Here is a 23,170-nt window from a genome sequence, read left to right as displayed (position 1 = left end):
TGCAGGCGATATATATATATATATACACTAATATTTTGAACACTTGATATAGTTGAAGTTGCCATTATCATTAGCTTAGAAGTCTCGATGTTTGAACCTGGCCAAACACATTTTCATTCATTTTCTAACCGGAAATTCTACAGGCACAAGCGAAGTCTTTATCCAGACCTCAAGAACACCCTATCATCAATACCCTTGCCCACTCCATCGCCATTGCTCAACACTCCCCTGTCCCTCCATTAACCACTCCAATCGATCTTCAACTGTTACCCATCCTTTCTTCCCTTTTACAACCGCCCTCCCAATAACATTTTTCCACCTAGCACAAAAACCCTTAATTAGCATTTCTAAAAATCCAGCACCCCGAAAGTAAATAAAAAGTAAACTCACTCATCAAACCACTCCTCCTCCCCCATAACAACACACCTCCTTCCCTCGATCCCTCTCCCCACATCTGCAAACGGCCACACACTACTAACAACCTCATATCTCTTCGTCCCCATAAAAACCTTCGCAACGCTACTAAAAAACGAGTTCACTCTGTCTGGCGGTCTTACCACAACTCTCGAATGAGTGATTGGGAAGCTGATGGTAGTGTGTCCTGGATATCCTGTTTGCGCTATGAGAGCAAGTATGAGACCCTGGAGATGTGTAGTTGAGAGATTGGGGATTTGACGTGTTAGTATAAATCTAGTTCAGTCAGCAATCAATTTGCAAAAGAGAGGCACAATGATAACAATAATGAGAAAACATACTCCTTGACACCCGCCTCATCTCCACAAAATGCCCTAACCCATCCCTCCAGCCCCTTCTCCCCTTTCCCCCCATAATCAGGCTCCGTCGCCTCTCTCACACCCCCCCTCCATCCCATTTCGCCTTTCCCAAGAATTTTCATGTAGTTCATTTTTCGCTCTCCTTCCCCAACAATTAAACCCATCAGATTAATCCTAATATCAAAATCCGAGGCCGGGGCATGCATTCGCTGGCCCACAATTCTCAACATAGGTTTTGGAGGGATGGTACACAGAGAAGTGATCAGGGGAAGGAGAGTCCCGGGATTAGATAGATGCGCCGAGGAAGAGGTTATGGTAGTTTTATCACTTGATAGTGTGAATGATGGAGGGAGATACAGGTTATAGGGTAGATTTGGGATGCCTGGGGAGCGGAGCTGGGGGTTGGAGCGGAGGGGCACGGGAGGAGAGAGGGCGGCGGAATAGGCGGGGGGAGTGGACTCGTCATTGTGGTTGTGATTGTGGGGATTGGAGTCGGACAATGTGTCGAGGTGGTTTTGGCGGGAGGATGAGGGACCGGCTTGGGATGTAGGATTGATGGGCTCGAATGATCCGGGAGTGTGGTGGGAGATTGATGGAGATGATTTTTCGTGAGACATTGTGGGGTTTGTATTTAGTGGTGTCTAGTAATGCTTAAAAAGTAGACATGAACACACTATCAAGCAATTACGATTGCACTTGCTATGCGTATGCTAATAGATTGTTAAACATTTAAAGCACCCAAAGAATGTTTTGGATGTTATCTTGCGGTTCCAAGGTTGTACGTGATTTTGAAGATGACCAGCTGAACAGTTGTGGCTGTGCATTTTTTGGTTGCCTGCTAATGCTATTGTCATACGGCTTTTCTTTCACAATTCAGTATTTGAAAATAAAGCGCAAGTCTGTTATCCTAAAATGAGAATGGGTCATACTTCATACTTCATAGGTCATGGATCATTAATATTGTCCTTTTTATTCCATTTTTAATTCCTTAAAAAATTAGTCTATCATCATAGTGTCATCACCATCAACAGCTGGTCCTGCTTCTTCAATAACTACACCACGACCACGTCCTGCTAGCAATTCCCTTCTAACCTCAGGACCGATTTGTGAATGTCCCTTTACATTAATCAAATCTAATAGCGACTCTCTCTGATCTTCTGTAATATCATTTCTATATCTTTGTGCAAATGCCAAAAGACATTGATGCCAAATGACTGGTAGTTTCGCGTCTTTAGAACTGGTTACACCTTCCATTCCGGATCCAATATCTTCGGGTCGAACACCGGCTGGGTCGACACTTCTAAATCGTAGGAAATGGAAAACCAACGCATCGATGACTTGGTATGGAAGTGCGTACTTCTTGTCAAGCAAAGCCTTGATAAAAATGTTTGTAGCTCCACCACCTTCGGTCCCGGCTGATGATTCTTGAGCTGCAATATCGCAAAGGCCTTTGATGGCAGCGGCGGAATGTAGGACTGGGATCGAAACTCGCACAAGCACGCCTGATATAATTCTGGCTTCACGTAGTGTGCAGGTACCACTTCCGATCAATGGGAAAAGGAATCCCTTGAAAAAGGCGGCTGGCTTGTAAAGTGCCTTCTTTAAAGCTTTGAAAAGATGGACATTCAAGTGATTGGTTTCGAAAATATCTTCCCGGACCTTTTCGAGTAGGACCATTTCCACGAATCTCTGTGCGATAATTGGTGTCCTTGAGACGAATATTCTTGTTGCTTCGTAACAAGCATTTGGCGTCCACTTGTCCGGCCTGGTGATCACGAGAATATCTTCCCAATTTGGGATTGTAGGTAGAATCTTAAATGGTTTCGGTAATTTTCCTGACTTGTATCGCGATAATATCAAACCAATTCTGTATTCTTGTTAGTACTTGGGCGGGATAAACGCGAAGGTAGTCCTCACTTTGTATAAACTTCCATAACCTTAGGATGAACGAAGAATCCATCATCATCAGGTGCAGCAGGTCCAGCTCCAGATTGTCCCGATTGTTTTGCTTCAAACTGAGCGATTCTCTCTAGAATTAATGCTGTCAGATCTGTGCCTTGTCCCCCTTGATTTTCGTCATTTTCCCCTCCCCAACCAGCTTCCTTTAACTTTTGGTCTAGATCATCCTCGCCATTCTCTGGGAAGAATTTCCCAAACGTATCGCGGTCTTCTGGCGCCAATTCGACTAGTTCTGGAACCTCATCATCATCTCCCCATTCTTCACCATCCTCATCTCCAAATTCTGGCTCATCCTCCTCATCTTCATTCTCAAATCTTGAATCAAAATTGAAGGCTGCATTCGGTTTTGCTGCTTGATTTTCGGCTTCGTCTTCATCGGCAAGTTCTTGACCTATCTTTAAAATCCTCCGCGAAGATTTTGAATCCACGAACTTTTCTTCCTCATCCTCATTTCGAGACTTTCTTTTCCCGGATTTTGTTTTGAGTGGACCACTGGCTGTCAAATCTGCTTCAAGAGGATTATGTCTTCTTCCGTTTCTGGCGAGTTCTTTCGGACTCATTGCTTTGGGCATTTTGTGTTTTGGAGAGATTTTGTGAAATTTTGGTGATGGACGGAATTTCTTTCTGCGAAATCAATTGATAAAATTGAAAATGTTCAAAAATATTAGCGGAGGTTGCCGGAGCTAAGATAAGGATTTTCCCCGCCAAAATGTCTAGTGCTTAGTGCCTTACAAGAAAGAGTTCATGCCTGATATCATTGATCAATTAATCAGCGTCATCACATTTGCATCGGTCAGCTGACCAACACAAGTGAGGGGAAGCAATCGTACTTCAGTTCGTCCTATTGTCCACAACGAACCATTCGTGATATATTGAGAGACAAACAACTCATACTAGGTAACAAGATATCCCTGAAAAGATGTCATAGTCTTCTCATTTTGAATTACTATCGCTGCTTATATCGCTGCTTATATCGCTACTTAATGCTTCGGTTGACAACTTGCATATACTTCACATCACAACACTCATGATGACCTTTCAAACCTCTATCGATGCTTCTTATCTCATAGTGGGCTCAGGAGTCTTTGGTACATCAACTGCTTATCATCTCTCACTTGCACACCCCAAGTCATCCATAACCCTTTTGGATCGTTCATCTTCCTTCCCATGTTCGCTTGCTGCTTCTCATGATTACAACAAAATTGTTCGTGCCGATTATGAAGATATATTCTATTGCGAGTTAGCGCTCAAAGCCCGTGAAATGTGGAAGAATGATCCACTATACAAACCATACTATCATGAGTCTGGCTTTGTTATCGTTGATGATACCGGTCTTGGACGGAGAATCATTCAGAATTATGAAAATTTGGGAGTCTCCGATCATCAAGCTAGGATTGTTGGACCGGATGAAATGAAAAGTTTGTATGGTGGATTATTCAAAGGAACGGATTGGAGAGGGGTGAAAGAAGTCTTCATCAATGAAGGTAGTGGATGGGCTGAGGCTACAAAAGCAGTTCGCAAGGTGACCGAAATGGCTATGGCGAATGGTGTAAAGTTTGTCAAGGGAGACGTGGAAAATCTTGTTTTGACGATGGATGGGGATTGTATTGGTGTAATGACGAAAGACGGTAGGACCTTCCGCGCAGACAAGATCATATTATCAACTGGAGCAGGTACAGCGAAGTTGCTCGCAGATTCCGCACAGCAGATGCACCAAATCCTGGCTGAGGATCGGATTACTGCAGCTGCAATTGTGTCTGGCCATGTAAATTTGAGTAAGACCGAGTACGATAGGATCAAAAATATCCCAGTGTTCGATCATGCAGTCGGGGATGTCTTAGGTAAGTGGTGGCTGAAATGAATGTCAAATAACGACATTAATTTCAAATAGGTGCAGTACTTCCTCCGACTGATGGGATTCTCAAATTCTATCTGGATGTAACTCTCAAAAATACAACACTCCATAAACGCTCAGGGCATATAATATCAGCCCCGCCTGATGAAGCTGATCAAGCGCAACATAACGTTCCCCAAAAGCTTCAGGAGGAATGTTACCGAGTAATGAAAGGGATTTATAGTGAATTAGCCAAAGATCTCAAATTCGATTCTTTTCGCATGTGCTGGTATGTTAGATCAAGGATCTTCCCCATTTTCAAATCTAATGCTTTAACAGGGATGGAATTACCCCTGACCAAGATTTTATAATCTCGGCACATCCACGATGTCAGAATTTGCACATTGCTACAGGCGGTTCTTTTCATGCGTGGAAATTCCTACCGATCATCGGATACTATGTTGTTCAGATGCTTGACAACAAATTGGATGCTAATCTTCTCAAGCGATGGGCATGGGATCGTGATCAAAAGGGAAGTGTACATAAGAAGTTTGTTCCCAAACGAGAGCTGATGGATTTGATATGACTTGAAAGTGCGCTTTTAATTAATGACTAGGAGTAAAACTAGGAGATCTAACAATTTATCGCAGAGCTGATACAGTCCAAGTGCCCTATTGCAATGTCCTTTGCGCGAACTAGAAATATGCAATGGGAGAGTTCGTTTGTCTGAACAGTGGGAATGATCCAGCTTTGACTTTTGGCTTCTTCGGAAAATCATCTAAAGGAGGATTTGGGCTTCTCCTGGCTGGACGGTACCGTTTCCGATAGCATAGCCATGGGCGCGGGCAACCAAGGAGTATGGAACTAAGTATCTGTACATCTATTAGTATCGCTTTTTTCCTTGGAAATTATGATCTGTTAACTTACTTGTCAAGGTAGGGGAGAACCTCTGCGGCACCAGGAGTGTTTCTCCAATCTCTCATTAAATCCATGGTAATTCCAAACAATCCCATGAGATGAACACCAGCTTGCTCCATGCGTCGGTTGGCATCCGAAGCCAATTTGTCACTGAAAGTACCACTTGCTTCGGTATTGGCCCAGACATCATAGCCTGCCTCAATAAGTGAGAGAGCGAGGAAAGAAGTACCTGTTGGTTTGCATTAGAATGGGACTTCGACATGCAATCCGGATAAAGGGTCAACTCACAAACTTCGGTGACAATACCACCAATAATTAATTGTTTCTTGCCAGTGGCTTCAACAGCGGCACGGAACTCAGCATTGTCCCATGCATTGACTTCTCCTTGGCGCTTGATGTAAGGGGCAGTTGGGTGCATCTATCATCATTAGCATCATTTCGGAATGATGCAGCTCATGGGTACTTACGGCAATGATCTCCTCTGGGAGATTGCTGTTTGGTCCTTGCTCAGCAGATGTGGTCAAGATGGTTGGAAGATCAAAGAGATTTCCAAGAGCTGCATGACCGAGAAGTGATTGTCTGAAGACAGTTGGATCATAATCTCTCACGAGCTCGGAAAGCCCAATTTGGTGATCAATGACAAGAAGAGCGGCATCACTCTTGTTAAGACGATCAAAGGTAAAACCTGATGGGTTGTCAGCATTCGAGCTCGTTTTGCAAAATTTGAAGGTGGCAGTCTATATATGTACCTTCAACGGCAATGGCAGAGGCCAAGATCATGGAGGTAGAGAACTTCATGTTGTTGATGGAAATATCTAGATTGAACTTTAAAGTATTCAAGTGAGTCTGATGATGAGATGAGTGATGAGGATGATGATTGAATTCGTTGGAAATTCTCTTCCTCTTATACACAACCTCTTGACTATCAAACGACCTCGGGGCGACAACAGTACATCAATATCTCGAAATGTCTCACCAACCTAGATCCACCTACCTCGTCACTCACAGGGAAGTAATCAGAATATCGGCCCCCAGCTGTGCATCTAGATGATTCAATCTCCGTCACAATTCACAATTTTCTAGTAGTCTACACGATTTCCATATCTTTATCTAACGCTCAGCCCGAAAACCGACGGCAAATTGACCGTCACGCCAGAACAGACGACCACCATCAACGCCCAACACAAAATACTACCTCAACTCACCTATGGATTCCCTCCGATACTATGAAGAGGCTCGCTTCAAAACGAGATATTTCCCCTCCGGGCACCTGGTCCGTGGGCATTAATCGTGTCGAGAGCTCTCATGCAAGGACTTTACTCAGCGCAGAAACAATCATGCTTAATGCAACGACTTCTGAATGTGTAAGCAGATGTTCCCATCTACAACCGAGGGTGGAGTAAAATGCGATTAATTACCATTCTTTTACAAATGTGCTAGCGCGGAAAAATTTCCATTTCGGGAATAGTCGAATTTTCGATCATATATAACGTGAGATGATTGGACAGGATAGGGGAATAGCTTGGTGGTGGTGCTCCATAATTCTTGATGAGTAACGATCGTTAAGAGAGATGTCAGCAATTGACAACGACCTTGTGTAAGCTGGCTTGGCGAGATTTGGTACCGTTTGGTAAGAATCTTCAAATGGGTTACTCAGGTACGGTAAGCAGATTGGCGAAATGAAGAGGTGGTTATTAATCGAGGTGCAGCGATGCCCAGATCACGGGATGGAGAAACTTAGGTGTATATTGTATATTGTACTTTGTGTCAGGATTGGGAAATCATTAGGGAGATCTTGGTAAGCGGATTGAATGGATGTTATAGGGTCGTTAATTGACTTGGAGGGAGGCCGGTCATTTTACTCCTGCGTTCGTGACATCGGTGTCTAGATGGTGATATGTCTGATGTCTCAAAAAAGTTTCTCTGGCCGTGTACGCATATAGTTTGGAGATGATGGCTCTGCGATGATGTTTCTAAGAAAGTTACACTTGGAAGGCTTAAAGTGATGCTCCATATTCCAAACTCTCAACAAAAAGACTTGTTCTTACCCAAGGACTAAACGATTCATTGAAACCGGTTGGGCGCTGTGGAACTTGCGTGATGCAAAAGAGTACTTGCAATATCTTCAGTATTGCCTTTTCCATGTCACATATGCATATTTCAGCAGTATAGCGCAAGATATTGATCATCGAAAGGTCAAGAACCAGATCAGGAATGGGTTTCAAACTTCTCGTTAACGGCGACTTCATCATTATTCCTATGGTTGTCGCATTTTCCATCCCCAGACATCGAGAAGTAGTCGAGTACGTCCTTCTCTTACTTTGATCTGAAAGTCTCTGCCTAAACTCTCTGATTATTGAGAGGAAACACGATCGTCTCGCTCCTTCGTATTCATTTAGACGGCCCAGAGATACCGTGACGATCATCAGAAAGTTAGCATAAAGTATGGTCTGGACCAAGATGCATCTTTTCGCGAAATTTCCATATTGCCACAGTGAGTGAAGATCTAGAAACGGAGGGATACTTGCGGTCAAGGAAGGAGTGGGTAGTGTTGCGAGAGTCTACGCGGTATCTGGAATTCCAGGTGCTATGTCAGTTGTTACTGATTGCTCAGTAATATTCCCTTGATAGGAGTGAGGTATATGTATCATGATTTTAACTCATGTTATTTATACTGAGGGCTCATATCGAAAACATCCTCTTCTCTGATTTCCTTCTAATATTGATTCATAAGTCACCTTTCCCATATAGAACCCCCTCTTTCACACACTACCCACTCTCCATTTCTCATAAAAGTTTCGCCTCAATCTTCTCCTCTTCCACACCAAAAACCTTCATAATCATCCAGCGCCAGTCAATCCTTTACCTTTGTGCCCACTTTCTACCAGTTCTTTTAATCCATTAATCCGCCAGTGGATATACGGATTAGCGGTACACTGCAAAAACAGACTTGAGAATATCTTTTGATATATCAAATTATGTACCTATTCTAGGAATTGTTATGATTATTGATTAGAGACAGGACAATCACAGTGTTAATTCTGATATCAAACAATTGAACAATGAATTTATTAAAAATCCGAAAGTTGGGAAGCGTCCCGTCAATGTATGCACCCATTGGTGATCACCATCTAGTCGACGAGCCCACCCCTCACATTTCAATATCCTGATTCATATTGACTACCAAAAAAATAATATTTACATCAAACAATACGCTTTCAAAGAGTCGAAGAGTCGAGTTCTCTAACACGTATTCTCCTATGTAAAGTATGGAAATTCCAAGTCTCAAGTGAAAGAAAAGTCATAGAAGATATTCAAACTCCCAGTCCTAGTACTTCATTCAACCTCGCAATTTTACCATCCTCCATACATTCAAGAATACAAGCAATATGTATTCCAGTCAAGGTTCACCAGATTATATGCAATCAGCCAGTGTTTACAATAATGTAAATCAATGACTTTTAAGAACCCGCTGTATTGATGTTGAATGATCCAAGAAATAAATTAATGCAACTTGGGTATTACTATTCGAATTATCGATTCTGGCTACACTGAATGATCCAATCTTTTGATAAGAGTACACTTGGTTGATCTCTAGCCATACAAGACGAATTGGTGATTGATTGACTCGCGATAATCACTTACGTATCCAGATGACCGTTATCACAGTTTACCTATTCCCATCGCGAGTTTCTCTCCATTCCCATTCCCATTCCCAATCCCCCGTTACCAGTTCTGTCCCTTTGAGACTTCGTAATTGACATCGAGACCTTCAACGGAGCATCTCTGTAGGATGTACCATCGATAGCTCGCATAGCCTCTTCAGCCTCCTCGCGGCTGACAAAATCAACAAAACAAAAGTTTCGTCTATCATCCAGATCGTTTTCACGAGGGCTCACCCTCTTACTCACTCCATCGCTAGAAAATATTAACACCGGTAGTCAGATCCGAGACAGCCAAGATAAACTTACATTTCGAAGCCATCGAAGATAGATCGAATCTCCAATTCATTCTCCGTCTGATCCAGCATTCTAGGCAACCCACCAACATACAACTGTCTACCTTCTTCTTTAGCCTTTGAAACCTGGAAATGTCTCAACGCATCATTTGGTCCGCTTTGTCCCGCAAGTCTATCGTGTTGCGAGTCCCTAGCCCTCGACTCCCAGTTGCCCCAGCGATTATAGCTAGAATTGTTATTCTCGCTACCCGTCCCTTGATCTGGACCACCACGCCTAACATTTCCCTTAGGTCGACAAGGACGACATTTGACCGGTCGACCCGATATTGTAAGGCCCTCCAAAGTTTGCATAGCCTTATCTGCTACCTCCTTCTCTGCAAACTCAATGAAGCAATATCCTGGACAACGGCCCGTGAAAGGATCAATAGATATATGAACATTCTTGACAGAAGCTACGCCGTTTCTGGTAAGAAATGCATTAATAACATCTGGTGTAGTGGTATAAAGCAAGTTCCCCAAATAGACACGACGACCTTCTGCGATGGCCTGGAGAGTTTCAGACGACTCTTCATTTTGTCGTTCTGGTCTGTGGACCTTCACGTCCTCGGCCCGGCTTCGTTCTGCGAGAGGTACGATAGGTTGTCTTTGACGGCGATCATCTCTAGGTTCTTGGTTGGACCAGTTTGTTGGTCTGGATTCAGAGCTTGTATTTGCTGGGGCGCGAACTCTCCAGTTTGATGAATCGGACATGATTGTGCGGCCGAGTCCAAGAATATTTGTCTGAAATGCAAACGGAATGAGAAAAGGGATTAAAAGCGTATTTTGAAGGAGTGATAAATTCGATTTTTACTCCTACTAGAGTGGAAGCTATAAAAGATGCTAGAAAATAATTATCTGAAATGAGTTTTGCATCAAATTAGCTTTGTACTGTAGTATTCACTGTGACATCTGAATGGAAGGATCTTGCCTACCTACCTAGGTAGGTTCTTGAATAAAGACTTTGTAAGGAATGCAATGATGTGACAATGAAGAAGCTTTTCCACATCAAGGTTAGTCAGCAAGGTGCTGGACTTCGCAGACATAAACTTATTAATAAACACTAAGTCGGTTACCCTACTTTCGGGCCACCCCTGTTTTGGGCCACTTTTCGACCACTTTTCACACCAAAAATGGAATTTCTAACTTTCTTATTTATGAATAAAATATATTGAAAATTTATATATATATAATTCAAATCGTTTTGAACTTATTCTAAAATTTTTAGATTTTTAGGATTTTTCTGTATTGAGATTTAGAATTTCAAAATATCGATTTTTTAATTTGTATAAGAATTACATACAAATTTGAAAATTTTATAAAATCTTTAATAACTTTTTAACAACAACTATTAAAAGAAAACTGTATATCTTTTTGAAAGTTTTGAATTTAAATCTATATAGAAATTCAAAAAAAAAAATTCAAAAAATTAATAGATATAAAGATATAGTATAACGTGTTTTATCAGTGAGTGGTTCATATCAGTGAATGGGTCATTTCGAAAATCACCTAAATCAAGCTTCTTAAAATATTAATATTTTAATAACCAATCATTATTTTCTTGAATAAAAGATCTTAAAAAATAATTAAAATCTAGATTTTCTATTGATCTAATTTTTATAAAATAGTTTTATCATTTTCTAAAAAAAAAAGGAAATTGTTACGATTTTCGTTACAAAAAAACTATTTTTATAATAACAACTTTATAAATTCGAATTTCCTAAAACTAATTAGATTTTTGAGATTCTTATATATTCAAGTATTTTGTATCAAATTTTCAGAAAATTATATCCATAAATAAAGAAAGTGCACGGTTACGCACAGACGAATTTTGTATGTAAAATAAGTGACCCATTCACTGATATGAACCACTCACTGATAAAACACGTTATAGTGAGTTTAGAATAGTATTGTTGGGATAGGGATCATGTGACTGACCGCACTAGCGCATACGCTAGCGCCCCCGCACTATAGCATATACATTCATAGCCTTTAGCTTTTAGAACCTCGAGTAATATTATAATAATATGAATCATTAGTATTATATTATTTTACCATCCCTATAGTGATATCAACACTGATTAGTGATATCACAGATCAAAAGCCTGGCATCTTAATTTCAAATATAATATAGATTTGTAACTAAGGTTGGTATTTTTCTGAAGAGATATAAGTTCTTGTATTAAAGCAATATGGTTTGATATCTGTCCTTATATGAATAAGGACTGTCGGCAATATAACAGCAGTTTTTGTGTTCAGCATTAATCCAATGTGGTTTAATACTAACAAATCAAATTTAGTTGGTAATGTGGCAACAACCCTTACAATCAATCTTAATCTACATTTTATTCTTTAAGGCAATGTATATTGAAAAATACGAATCAATAACTATCAGCTCAAGCTAAGCACCATTTTTTAATGAATAAGTACAACTTTGCCGGATTTTAACAAAGTTATATTTAAGCATCTTACCTTATTATCTATCTGCTATCTGTCAATATGGCAGGATCTTATAAAGACGACTTTGCGGAGTATAAGTTTAAATACGATAACGATGTTGGAAGTGTGGCCAAATCGATTATACTATTAGTTATTGCAATTGATAATTTTAATATAATGGTTGAGTAATGACAGAACAACCCTATTGATCTTATAAAGAAAGTAGGTATAAAAGAGGTTAGGGATTTTTGTAAGTATAAACTTTATGAATATCAACAATCGAAGTATTATGACAGCGAGCTATGGTCGAACTACTTTCGCGAATTTGAATATTTCAATTCAGAATATTTTCAAATAGTCGATATGCGTTTTTTATACAAGTTGAGATACGAACTATACTTGTATAGCATATTTGTTACAAAATACAAGATCTGCACAATACGATCTATTTATAATACTTTAGTTGATACAATCTGATTACTATATAAAGAATAATTAGATAAAAAGATTATGGATATATTTGTAGATAAGGGATTTATATTTCAATCGAAAAGTATACAAAAGAGAATAGATAAAAAAGATATTCGAGCTTTTGTATATATATTATTAAAAGAATTCGAGGTATTTCAAGTAAATGATCAGCCCGGACCATCAGATTTCAATCAATACAGACTATCGCAGTTATCAAGTGTTCTATCTCAGATCGCGACAATTTCAGGATTCAGCCTTTTAGATAGTAAAGGAAAAGGTATTGATATTAGATAAAAAGCATTATCAAAATCACAAGTACCCTATTACTATAAATCCGTTCCCCAATCTAATACCGGCTTTCTACAAGAAAATAATAAACCCAACTTACCCACATATTTATTCTATAATCAAAAGAAACCATTACCTTCACGGCCAGTTCAGTATAAACAATTTCAACCCGAAATACCTTTTTGATAATCCGACCCTCTATTATTACAACCGTCTCCATTATTATAAAAGAGAGGTAATCAATTATCCAGTGATTCATTTGATAATAATAATAATTCGAGTAAAGGAAAAAGAGGAGGAGGTAATGGAGACAAAGAAAACGATTTCCTATAAGGTAATTATAATAGGAATAGCAGCGGCGAAGGTAAAAGCAATATAGGAGGAAAAGGAGAAGGTGATTCAGGATATAATTATAATATTTTGGAGATCTTCCCAAATCCATTATTAAGAGTTATAAATATTAATCAACTTCTTAGAAATCTTATAAAACTTTATGATAAAGATAACAAATACAGCAAACAAGATAACAATTTCATATACAAATTCAATATATTCCTTAACAATTGCTAATATATTGATTATCTAACAATCTATTTCTAAAAGCATTTTCTGCTATACTTGTTGATATAGTACTTGATTTCTATTATATGAATTTAGAGACTATGCCGATATTGATATAAAAGATTTGTAAATTGTTTATGAATATATTCGAAGGCCCCAAGTACAAAAGGAATATCATATGGTAATGAGAAGTTGTTATATTAAAGAGTGTGATAATACAATCAAAGAATAATAAGAAATCAATTATTCATTATTTATAACAGATAATAACAAGATTACATTACTTATATAAAGAATTCAGTAATATGATTAGAACAAAGGATTTATTTCATCAAAAGATCATTAACGTATATACACCAATACCAGTATGCTTTCTAGCTTGTTTTCGCCTAGCTAATAATATACCAAATCTCCTTAAAGAACTTTATTCAATTATTATAATATAAAAACTGACTTATCCGAACAAAAACATAACATTCTACACCAACCGAAAGTATCAATATAAAAAAGAATACAATCAGAATAAAGGATTTGAACAAAGTAATCAACAATTATTCAAATTATAAACTAAAAAGAAATATTTTATTTACAAAAAGAATAATTGTTGATTAACCAGATACAACAAAGAGAAGCACAACAAATCATAACACAAATACAAAAAGCAGTTTAAAAATATTAATAACAACTTTGATAAAGGTTTTAAGCAGTTTCTTATTGAATACAAAGATCCCAATCAAGATGATATTGAGAAATCTGATATTAATATTAATAAGGAGATCAAAGTTTACTTTGCTTAATATAAACTTTAAGATTTATTAAAACAAAAACTATATTCAAACTTTATTATTCAAAACAAACTTATTAATGGTAAAGAGATTACAATAAGATTGGCTAATAAAATACTCATTTATGTTTTGATATACTGAACTCAGAAGGAAACTATATTTATAAATGGATATGACTTCAAAAAATTCAAAAGTATTATTATTAATACAACTACAGTAAAATGGTTCACAATAGAATTCAATCAATATATAGCATACAAAATAACTATCGAGGATATTATTTTAGATAAAAGCAGAGCAGGAATTGCAAATATAGTATTCAGGATTGGAAGAGCTGAATCTTTCGGATTAGTCAAACTTTACCTACCCCTAGAAATTATTGAATTTCATATTATGAATACAGAAACACTATTCCTATTATCATTTAATAATATAGATCGTTTCGGCATATACTACAATAACATTATCGACACTGTTATTACAAGAACAGAAGAAAGTTACCCTTACATTCGACACAACAAGCATATAGTTCTACTATAGCAAATAAATATACAGCAATTCATACAACAAACTATTAAAAGTAGTGAATATTATCTTACCAATACAAAACTATAATGCCTACACCATTACTTTAATCATTCATTGGTATATAGACTTTTACAAATACTATAGCAAGCTAGCTACAATGACATCTCAAAAGCCGAGATTGATAAGCTCAACAAGTTCTATCAATATTATCAAAAGTATAGAAAATCACTGGATCGATTTAAATTCAATCTACAAGATAATATTGACTTTAATTACTCAATAATAATTGATATTATATATATTAATATTCATCCTATTCTATATATCATTAATAAAGATATACGATTCCAAGCTACATAATGGCTGGACAACATTACCGCAAAATACACTTTCGATATACTTCGAAAATACTGGATAAATATTTATACCGATCCACCAGATTTTATTATATATAATACTGGGAAGAACTTTGTAAGCAAGGAATTCGTTTAATACGCTATGATCATATCGATAAGAACAAAGAGTATACCAATTGAAGCACATTGATTAATTAGCATAGTTGAATACTATCATACAATTATTAAGAGAGTGTATACTATCATCTTCGATAAGCTCAATAACTTTATTACAAAAGAGATAATGTTACAAATAACTATAAAAGCAATAAACAATACTACAGAACTAGACAAATTAGTTTTAATACTTCTAGTCTTTGAAGTATATCCGTGGATATCTGAATCTAATCTATCTGCATCTACAATTCTATAATAACAATTAATGATCAAGAAAGCAATAAATAAGATTTATAAACTATAAGTGATACGATAAGTATCTGACACTTTAAGTCAGCGAAATGGATTATCTACAATAGCTTTATACGATTTACCTATCAATTCGAAGATTTGGGTATAAAGAGAATATAAAGGATAGATAGGATTATATTATTTATTGGGTATAAAAGATAAGACATATACAATACGACTACTAAGCAAACCAATGGAATTCCGTATTATTCAGATTAAACCTCATATAAAGGATATATAGAATCAGCCTCAGGATTAACCCCAATCACCTGCCAAATTAGTATAAATATTATTTATACAAGTTGGATTGATATAGCAAGAGCAACTTACTATACTTAATATAAACAAAACAATTTTACCAAAATCTAGCAAAGTTATATCTATTCCTTTACTAGCTACTATCAGGAATAGGAATTCAGAGGAAACCCTTTTAAATATATTCAAAAACCCCCAACCTCAATAACAATAAATCCCTCAAATAGTAATTCCAATATAATCAACACTTTTTACGAAAAAAGAAAATATCGAATCCACAAAACACTCACCGGATTTGTCGATTTTTCTATCAGAGGAAGATGAGTCTAACGATATATAGCATATTGAATACTATACAATATCTATTGATATCTTACTATCAACAATTTTCATAAAATCAAAACAAAAGGAGATCAATGGATTTATGGAAAACGGTATTTTCCAACTCATAAAGATTGCAGATATCCCCATAAGTATAAGGATTTTTAACTCTCGTTTTATTGATAAGATTAAGAATAAAAAAACTAATAAAACATTTCCCAAATCCCAATTAGTCATACAAGCATAAAAAGATCAAGGAAAAGATACTATTTTAATACAATCGCCAACAATACAATACATCAGCCAATATATTATACTAATAGTAATAGCAATACTACCCAAAAACAAAATAACCATAAATATTCACAACATCACACAAGCATATACACAATCGACATCAAACTTAGTTCAGAAATTTTATACTCAACCACCACCAAAAATGAATATTCCAAAAAACTTTATCCTACAAGTTATACAACTATTATATAATATCCCGAAAACAGGCAATCACTAGTTTAGCATTTACCACAAGCATTATACCAATACTCTCAAGATGATATAATCGACCTACAATCTATATTTGTTATATACAACTAAAAACAATATAATATTTAGCATTATTAAATTACAAATAAATAATATATTCATTATAGCTAATAAAGTATTTACAGATCGTAAACAAACTAAACTCAGAAACACTAAATTCACAGCAAAAGAACGTAAGATACTCATATCAGATACATTACTTAAATTTAATAGTAATCTGATTACTCAATAGAATAATAGTACGATCTATTTCAACCAAAAGAAACAATACAAAAACCTTCATCTAATAAATTCAAAACCATCTGACATACAAAGCACACACAACAAGCTCAGAAAGTCGGCGATAGCAAAAGACTAGTATGTTGTACAATACACTCGAGAAGCATATATAACAACTATATATCAACCAGAGGCAGTTTTTGACTTATTATATATAATACAAACAATCAACCCAAAAAAAAAAGATATTAATACGCTCAATAAACATATTCAATAACAGATTGATAATTTAGAGAGAGAATTATAATTTATTCCATTTGATATAAACTCTCTTAAATTGATTATATTCATAAATACATTCTTTATTAACAACAAAGATTTATCCTCCCAGATTAAATATATTATCATTTTAATAAACAAATTCAATAGAACTAATATCATTTATTAATCATCAATCAAATATAAAAAAATTACTAAGAATATACTAACATCAAAGCTTTATAATATAATTTTAAACTTTGATATTAACACAACAATCAAAAATACACTTGATAAGATCTTTCCAAATCGCAAGATACCATTAGTTATATGTATCAACTCGAGATCATTATACAACTGTCTCACAAAGTTTAATATAATTACCGAAAAGAAATTAATGATCAATATAATAACAATTCGAAAGGTATACAAGAAATAGAAGATTGTAGAAATCAAATAGATTAATAGAGAATCTAACCCAGCAAATATAATAACTAAATCTAAATCATATCAAGCCTTAAAGAACTTGATTAACAATAATACCATAAAAATTAAGGTTATGGAATAAATTGAAAAAGATTAGTAGTACAAATAGTTATACTGAGAAAAGGATATTAACTAGAAAAAACATGATACAATGATTTTAGAGAATTGCCAGTATTGGGATAAGAATCATATAACTAACCGCACTAACACATACGCTAGCGCCCCCGCACTATAGCATATACATTCGTAGCCTTTAGCTTTTAAAACCTCGAGCAATATTACAACAATGTGAATCATTAGTACTATATTACTTCACTATTCCCATGGTGATATCAACAAGTATAAATAATTTCTGTCATTTTGAGAATACTTCTTTAAATATTTATTTATAAGAAATTTTCTATTTTTTCTGAATCTTCTACATAAAATATACTATAAATTTCTAATAAAATTTTATAGTTTATTTTTAGCAATTTTTATTAAAAAGTTATTAAAGATTTTATAAAATTTTCAAATTTGTATGTGATTTCTATACAAATTAAAAAATCGATATTTTAAAGCTTTAGATCTCAATATAGAAAAATCCTAAAAATCTAAAATTTTTAGAATAAGCTTAAATCGATTTAAATTATATATATGTTAAAAGGAATAGAAGTTACCGGTGCTAAGCACGTGTAGTGATTAGTAATACAGCTACCTAAATGGGCTAGATTAGACAAACCATAGACAGGCATATTGATCCCCTTATATAATACTATGGGGAGATCAATATGCTTATACGTATAATTAAATAGTCAATATAGAGGCCTCTTCCACCCAATCTTCTAATAGATTATGAGACCCGGTTAGTATGGCCTTTGGATAGAATTGATGTGATCAATATTATATTCAGCTCGCAGAGCTGAAGAGTGCACAGCACTACCTTATATCCAGCTCACAGAGTTGAAGAGTGCACGATACTACCTTACGATCAGTATATAATACTACGATTGATTATTACTATTAACTTGTAAAGTTGAAGAATATATAGTGTTATTTATATTTATATATTTATAATTACAAATCTGTATGATATTGTTTATACAGAAAAAAAAAAAAAAAAAAAAAAAAAAAGAAAAAACTCTGCAAATTCTCTGTACAAATACCAAAATAAATAATATCAAGAAACAAGCCAAGTATATCCCAATTTTTATTCAAGAGACTTATAAGAGATGATTCCGGTAAATAAAAATATAATTAAGAGGAAAGGATTGGTTTTATACAATTGAATTTATACTTCAGGATTATGTAAGGATCAGAGAACTTAGGATGAAGATTGATAATACTAAAATCTTCTTAATTACTAAAGATATTATAATAATATATATCAAACTCAATATTAAAAAGAAAATTATATATTTAAAGAATAAAGCTAGTGTATTTTTATATATATACAGATCGCTTAGTAATAACAATAAAGCGTTAGCCGATGAATACAATATAGTACATATATTATAAAATTACCTGAAATCCAAATACTCAAGAATAAGTAATATTATAGTAAACTTGTACCTAACAATAATTCAGACATTTATCTTCAAACCCTCAAATCAACCAGAGATAATTATTATTAAAGTCTAGGATAAGCTTAAGGAATATCAATATAAGTTTAGTGCAATCAATTCTATATTCAAAGATTCATATAAAGATTAAGCTTTCTTTTTAATCCTTACAAGAAGCTTATCAATTAATTACCAAATAACAATCGATATTATAAATATTCAAAGTATACTAGCAGTTGAAAACAAGATTAAGTATTTTATAGCTAAAGAACTTAGCATTAAAGAGATAGAACAAGTTTATATTATTAATGGAAAGTATGTAATTTTGGATCAATAAAGAGAATGTAGAGGATTAAGCTTATTTAAAAAGCAAAAATAAAATAATAATATAAAATCCTCTGCTTATTATTTATATAAGTAAGAAGAACACTTTTTATATAATTACAAAGATCTTTTATTTGCATAAGCTCTAATCTACAAATACTATAAAGCCTAGTAATAGAGAGTAATATTTAAAAAGATAATCAAAGTGTTATTTTCTAAGAAGAATAATCAAGCTTATCTTGCAGATAGCAAGAGCCTTCTAGTTAATCTTGATTTATTAGAAAGCAAAGAAAAATCTGATAACAAAAAATGCTGTATATCTAAAGAGCTTGTCCATAAGATTATCCCTTTTTATTGGTATATAGATACTAATGCTTTCTTACATATATCTAATCAACTTTTTTTTTTTTAGAAATATTAAGAAAATAAAGAGAAAGATAATAAAAATCGATAAAAAAATTATATACTATAATCGGATAGGTATTGCTGTAATGAAACTGGAAAATGAAGATATAGTTTTATTCTCAAAAATATTATATGTATTGGGATTAGAAATTAATCTCCTCTTTAACAAGAAGATCTGTAAAGCTAAACTCAAGGGCAGGTTTAATTCAGATTGTATATATTTTCGAAAGAATAGAATAAATATTATCAAAGCAAAAATGAATAGAGGAATTTATATAATCTCGAATATCGCAAAAGGATATAAAGATATTGCTTTATCGAATACAGAGATCATTAGTAATATTAAGCCAAATAAGATTATTCTAAATATCTCTTTAGACAAAACCAAAAAGAATCTAGAAACTTATCTATTATAGTATAAATGATTTAACCATCTTAACCCAAAAAAATACAGAATCTTTATAAAGTTATTATATTAAGAAAGCTAATCAAAGTTCTATTTAAGATTTCTATATGCAAAATTTGTATACTCACCAAAATAAAGAATCTAATCCCGAAATAATTCAGTCTTTATAAGATAAAAAGACTAGAGTTTATTCACTTTGATATTACTAACCCATTCCCAAAATCATTATAAGGAAACCGCTATTTTCTATTAATTATAGATAGCTAGATAAAAATGAATTGAATTTTAATTTTAAAAAACAAAAGATAAAGTTATATTAAGATTAAAGAAATGAAAAACCAAATTGGAATTTGATATTAATAATAAGATAATAGCTGTTCGGATTGATAATATACCGGTTGGGACAGGGATCATGTGACAGGAGCCATGTGATCGCACTAGTGCAAGCGCTAGCGCACCAACACTATATTGTACGTTTTATAGCCTTTAGCTTTTAGAATAGGAAGCAATATTACAACAGTGTGAATCATAGTACTATATTGTTTTCACCATCCCTATAGTGATACCAATACTGATCAGTAATATCATAGATCAGGAGCCTGACACCTTAATTTCAAATGTAATATGGGTTTGTGATTAAAATTAATATTTCTTTAAAAAAAATATAAGCTCTTATATCAAAACAATATGATTTGATACCTGCCCTTATATAAATAAGAACCGTCAGTAATGTGGCAACAGTTTTTGTGTTCAGCATTAATCTAATATGATTTAATATTAACAAAAACCGAGTTTAGTTAACAATATGACGATGACCCTTACAATTAATCTTAGTTTACATTTTATTCTTTAAAAACAATATACATTAAAGAATACGAACCAATAGTTATCAGCTCGAGTTAAGCAAATACATATTTTCTACGAAAAAGCAACAAGTTTGTTAAATTTTGATAAAGTTATATTTCGATATCTCACCTCATTTCCTACCTGCTATTCATCAATATAACAGGATTATATAAAAACGATTCCATAAAGTACAAACTGAAATATAAAGATAAAAGATTGACTAAAAAATAGCTAGATCACTTTATCAATCTTACTAAAATGAATATAAAGAAGATTAGAGATTTCTATAAATACAAGCTATACGAATATCAGCGAAAAAACTATTTCGATAACAAATTATAATTGGATTATTTTCAAATATTCAAATATTTTATACCAAAGCATTTTCAAGCTCTCGGTATGTATTTGCTATACAAGCTTCGATATGAGCTATACTCATATAACTTGTTTATTACAAAGCATTACATTTATACAATACAACCTGTTTACGAAGCTTTAGTTGATACAATTCGATCACTATACAGAGTGTGGATAAATAAAGAGATTGCTGATGCACTTGAAGATAAAGAGTTTTCATTCCGATCTATAAGCATATTAAACAGAATAGTACCAGAACCCTCTCTTTTCGAAATATCTATTAACGAATCAATTCAGCACCCCCTCTTTCCGAAAATCCAGCACTACTATCAGATAGTGATTTGTCAGATAGTAAGGATGGTTCGAATAAGGGTGGAGAAAAAGAAAATAAAGGTAGAGGAAGAGGTTTTTCACAAGGAGGATGTAGTGGAAATAAGAATGGCAGCGGAAGAGGAGGTATGGGAGGAGGTATGAAAGGAGGCGGAGAACAAGCATGCTCTTTAGCTTGTTTTTGCCTAGCTATTATAATGTGGGATTGGTTTATCTGAATAATAAAGATAGAGAAAACGGTTTTCCACAAATAGGAATAGGTTGATTGGGATAAGGATTATGTGAAAGATGGTTTCATGGAGAGGGAGAGGGAGAAAGAAAGGGATTAGCTAGAAAGGATACGATCCGACGACTTTAAAGAGTTACCAGTGTTGGGACAGAGATCATATGACAGGAGCCATGTGATCGCACTAGTGCAGGCGCTAGCGCACCAACACTATATCGTACGTTTCGTAGCCTTTAGCTTTTAGAACAGGAAGCAATATTACAACAGTGTGAACCATAGTACTATATTGTCTTCACCATCCCCATGGTGATACCAACAATACCAAAGCTAATTCAAACTATTAAAAAATGGAATTTTGGGATTTGATCAGAATTAATATTATAGTATCATTTTATCAGAACGGAGTTGCCGAGAGAAATATTGATATTGCCGAAGCCAATATAAAAGCTATACTAAAGGAATCCGGATTGCCACTGGAATTCTGGGATAAAGCTATTAAATATGATGTATACTGTAGGAATAGAACAAATACTGGATCGATCATTGATAACAATGTAATCAGCCCAATCGAAGTGTTCATAAGATCAACCCCGGATATCAGTTATTATAGAATATAGAAAAGCAAGTATTATATATATATTAATCTAAAGATAATCCTAAGGATCAATGATACAACAAATTACGAGATATAGTTCGAGAAGGTATCTTTGTGGAATACTTGGTTACAATTAATAGATATATTAGAGTATATTTATTGGAATTAGATTATATTGTATAAATAAGCCGAATAATTATAAACGAATCCAAAAGGAAGAAGATTTAAACTTGAGAATAAGGAAACTCAGTATCAGATCCTCAAAGTACAAAGAATATCGTTTCTGATAAGAAATCTAAAAATAAACCTTACAAAGTACACAAGAAACCAGAATGCCCATCTGATTCATTATAAGATACTGCTATCCCTGAGATTCCAAAGATAATAATCCCTAGTGTATTTAAGATAAATAATATTCAGAAATTCAATAAAGATAGCAAAAAGAATATTATTGAGATCAATCTATTTGAGAATCTAATATTATCTTCAGGAATAATAAAAACAAAGATATCAGATACTGTATTTATAACTTAATCCTCAATCAAAACCCCGATTACATTTATAGATATAGATATTCCTGAAAGATATTCTTTTCGAAAACATAAGCGAGATGATAATGGATTAAATAAGTATATCCAGAAACTGATCAAAGCAATAATAGCAATACTCATAGCAAATCCAGATAGAAATATTATTGAATAT

The 23,170-nt window shown here is 34.4% G+C and overlaps 5 protein-coding genes across 5 annotated transcripts; 1 reads left to right on the top strand and 4 right to left on the bottom strand.

Annotated features, from left to right (window-relative positions):
• Positions 1 to 75: 75 nt before the first annotated feature.
• On the bottom strand, positions 76 to 1,390 carry EAF02_004450 (uncharacterized protein; the record flags this gene model as incomplete). Its single annotated transcript, XM_038900498.1, has 3 exons — positions 76 to 319; positions 391 to 690; positions 756 to 1,390. The coding sequence occupies 3 exons, from the start codon at positions 1,388 to 1,390 to the stop codon at positions 187 to 189; spliced, it is 1,068 nt and encodes a 355-aa protein (XP_038760205.1). The 3' UTR covers positions 76 to 186.
• Positions 1,391 to 1,710: 320 nt separating this feature from the next.
• EAF02_004449 (uncharacterized protein) lies at positions 1,711 to 3,304 on the bottom strand (the record flags this gene model as incomplete). The annotated part of the gene is made up of 2 exons (XM_038900497.1): positions 1,711 to 2,640; positions 2,691 to 3,304. The coding sequence occupies 2 exons, from the start codon at positions 3,302 to 3,304 to the stop codon at positions 1,770 to 1,772; spliced, it is 1,485 nt and encodes a 494-aa protein (XP_038760204.1). The 3' UTR covers positions 1,711 to 1,769.
• A 458-nt stretch (positions 3,305 to 3,762) lies between these two features.
• On the top strand, positions 3,763 to 5,152 carry EAF02_004448 (uncharacterized protein; the record flags this gene model as incomplete). The annotated part of the gene is made up of 3 exons (XM_038900496.1): positions 3,763 to 4,573; positions 4,624 to 4,855; positions 4,906 to 5,152. 3 exons carry the CDS (start codon positions 3,763 to 3,765, stop codon positions 5,150 to 5,152), a joined length of 1,290 nt encoding a protein of 429 aa, XP_038760203.1.
• A 192-nt stretch (positions 5,153 to 5,344) lies between these two features.
• EAF02_004447 (uncharacterized protein) lies at positions 5,345 to 6,282 on the bottom strand (the record flags this gene model as incomplete). The annotated part of the gene is made up of 5 exons (XM_038900495.1): positions 5,345 to 5,438; positions 5,494 to 5,713; positions 5,773 to 5,902; positions 5,952 to 6,169; positions 6,234 to 6,282. The coding sequence occupies 5 exons, from the start codon at positions 6,280 to 6,282 to the stop codon at positions 5,345 to 5,347; spliced, it is 711 nt and encodes a 236-aa protein (XP_038760202.1).
• A 2,876-nt stretch (positions 6,283 to 9,158) lies between these two features.
• EAF02_004446 (uncharacterized protein) lies at positions 9,159 to 10,192 on the bottom strand (the record flags this gene model as incomplete). The annotated part of the gene is made up of 2 exons (XM_038900494.1): positions 9,159 to 9,402; positions 9,456 to 10,192. The coding sequence occupies 2 exons, from the start codon at positions 10,190 to 10,192 to the stop codon at positions 9,159 to 9,161; spliced, it is 981 nt and encodes a 326-aa protein (XP_038760201.1).
• Positions 10,193 to 23,170: the final 12,978 nt, after the last annotated feature.

The sequence above is a fragment of the Botrytis sinoallii genome, assembly GCF_014898435.1.
Source record: "Botrytis sinoallii strain Bc 23 chromosome Unknown BSIN_006, whole genome shotgun sequence".
Taxonomy (NCBI): domain Eukaryota; kingdom Fungi; phylum Ascomycota; class Leotiomycetes; order Helotiales; family Sclerotiniaceae; genus Botrytis; species Botrytis sinoallii.
This window is presented reverse-complemented; position numbering and strand designations above follow the sequence as displayed.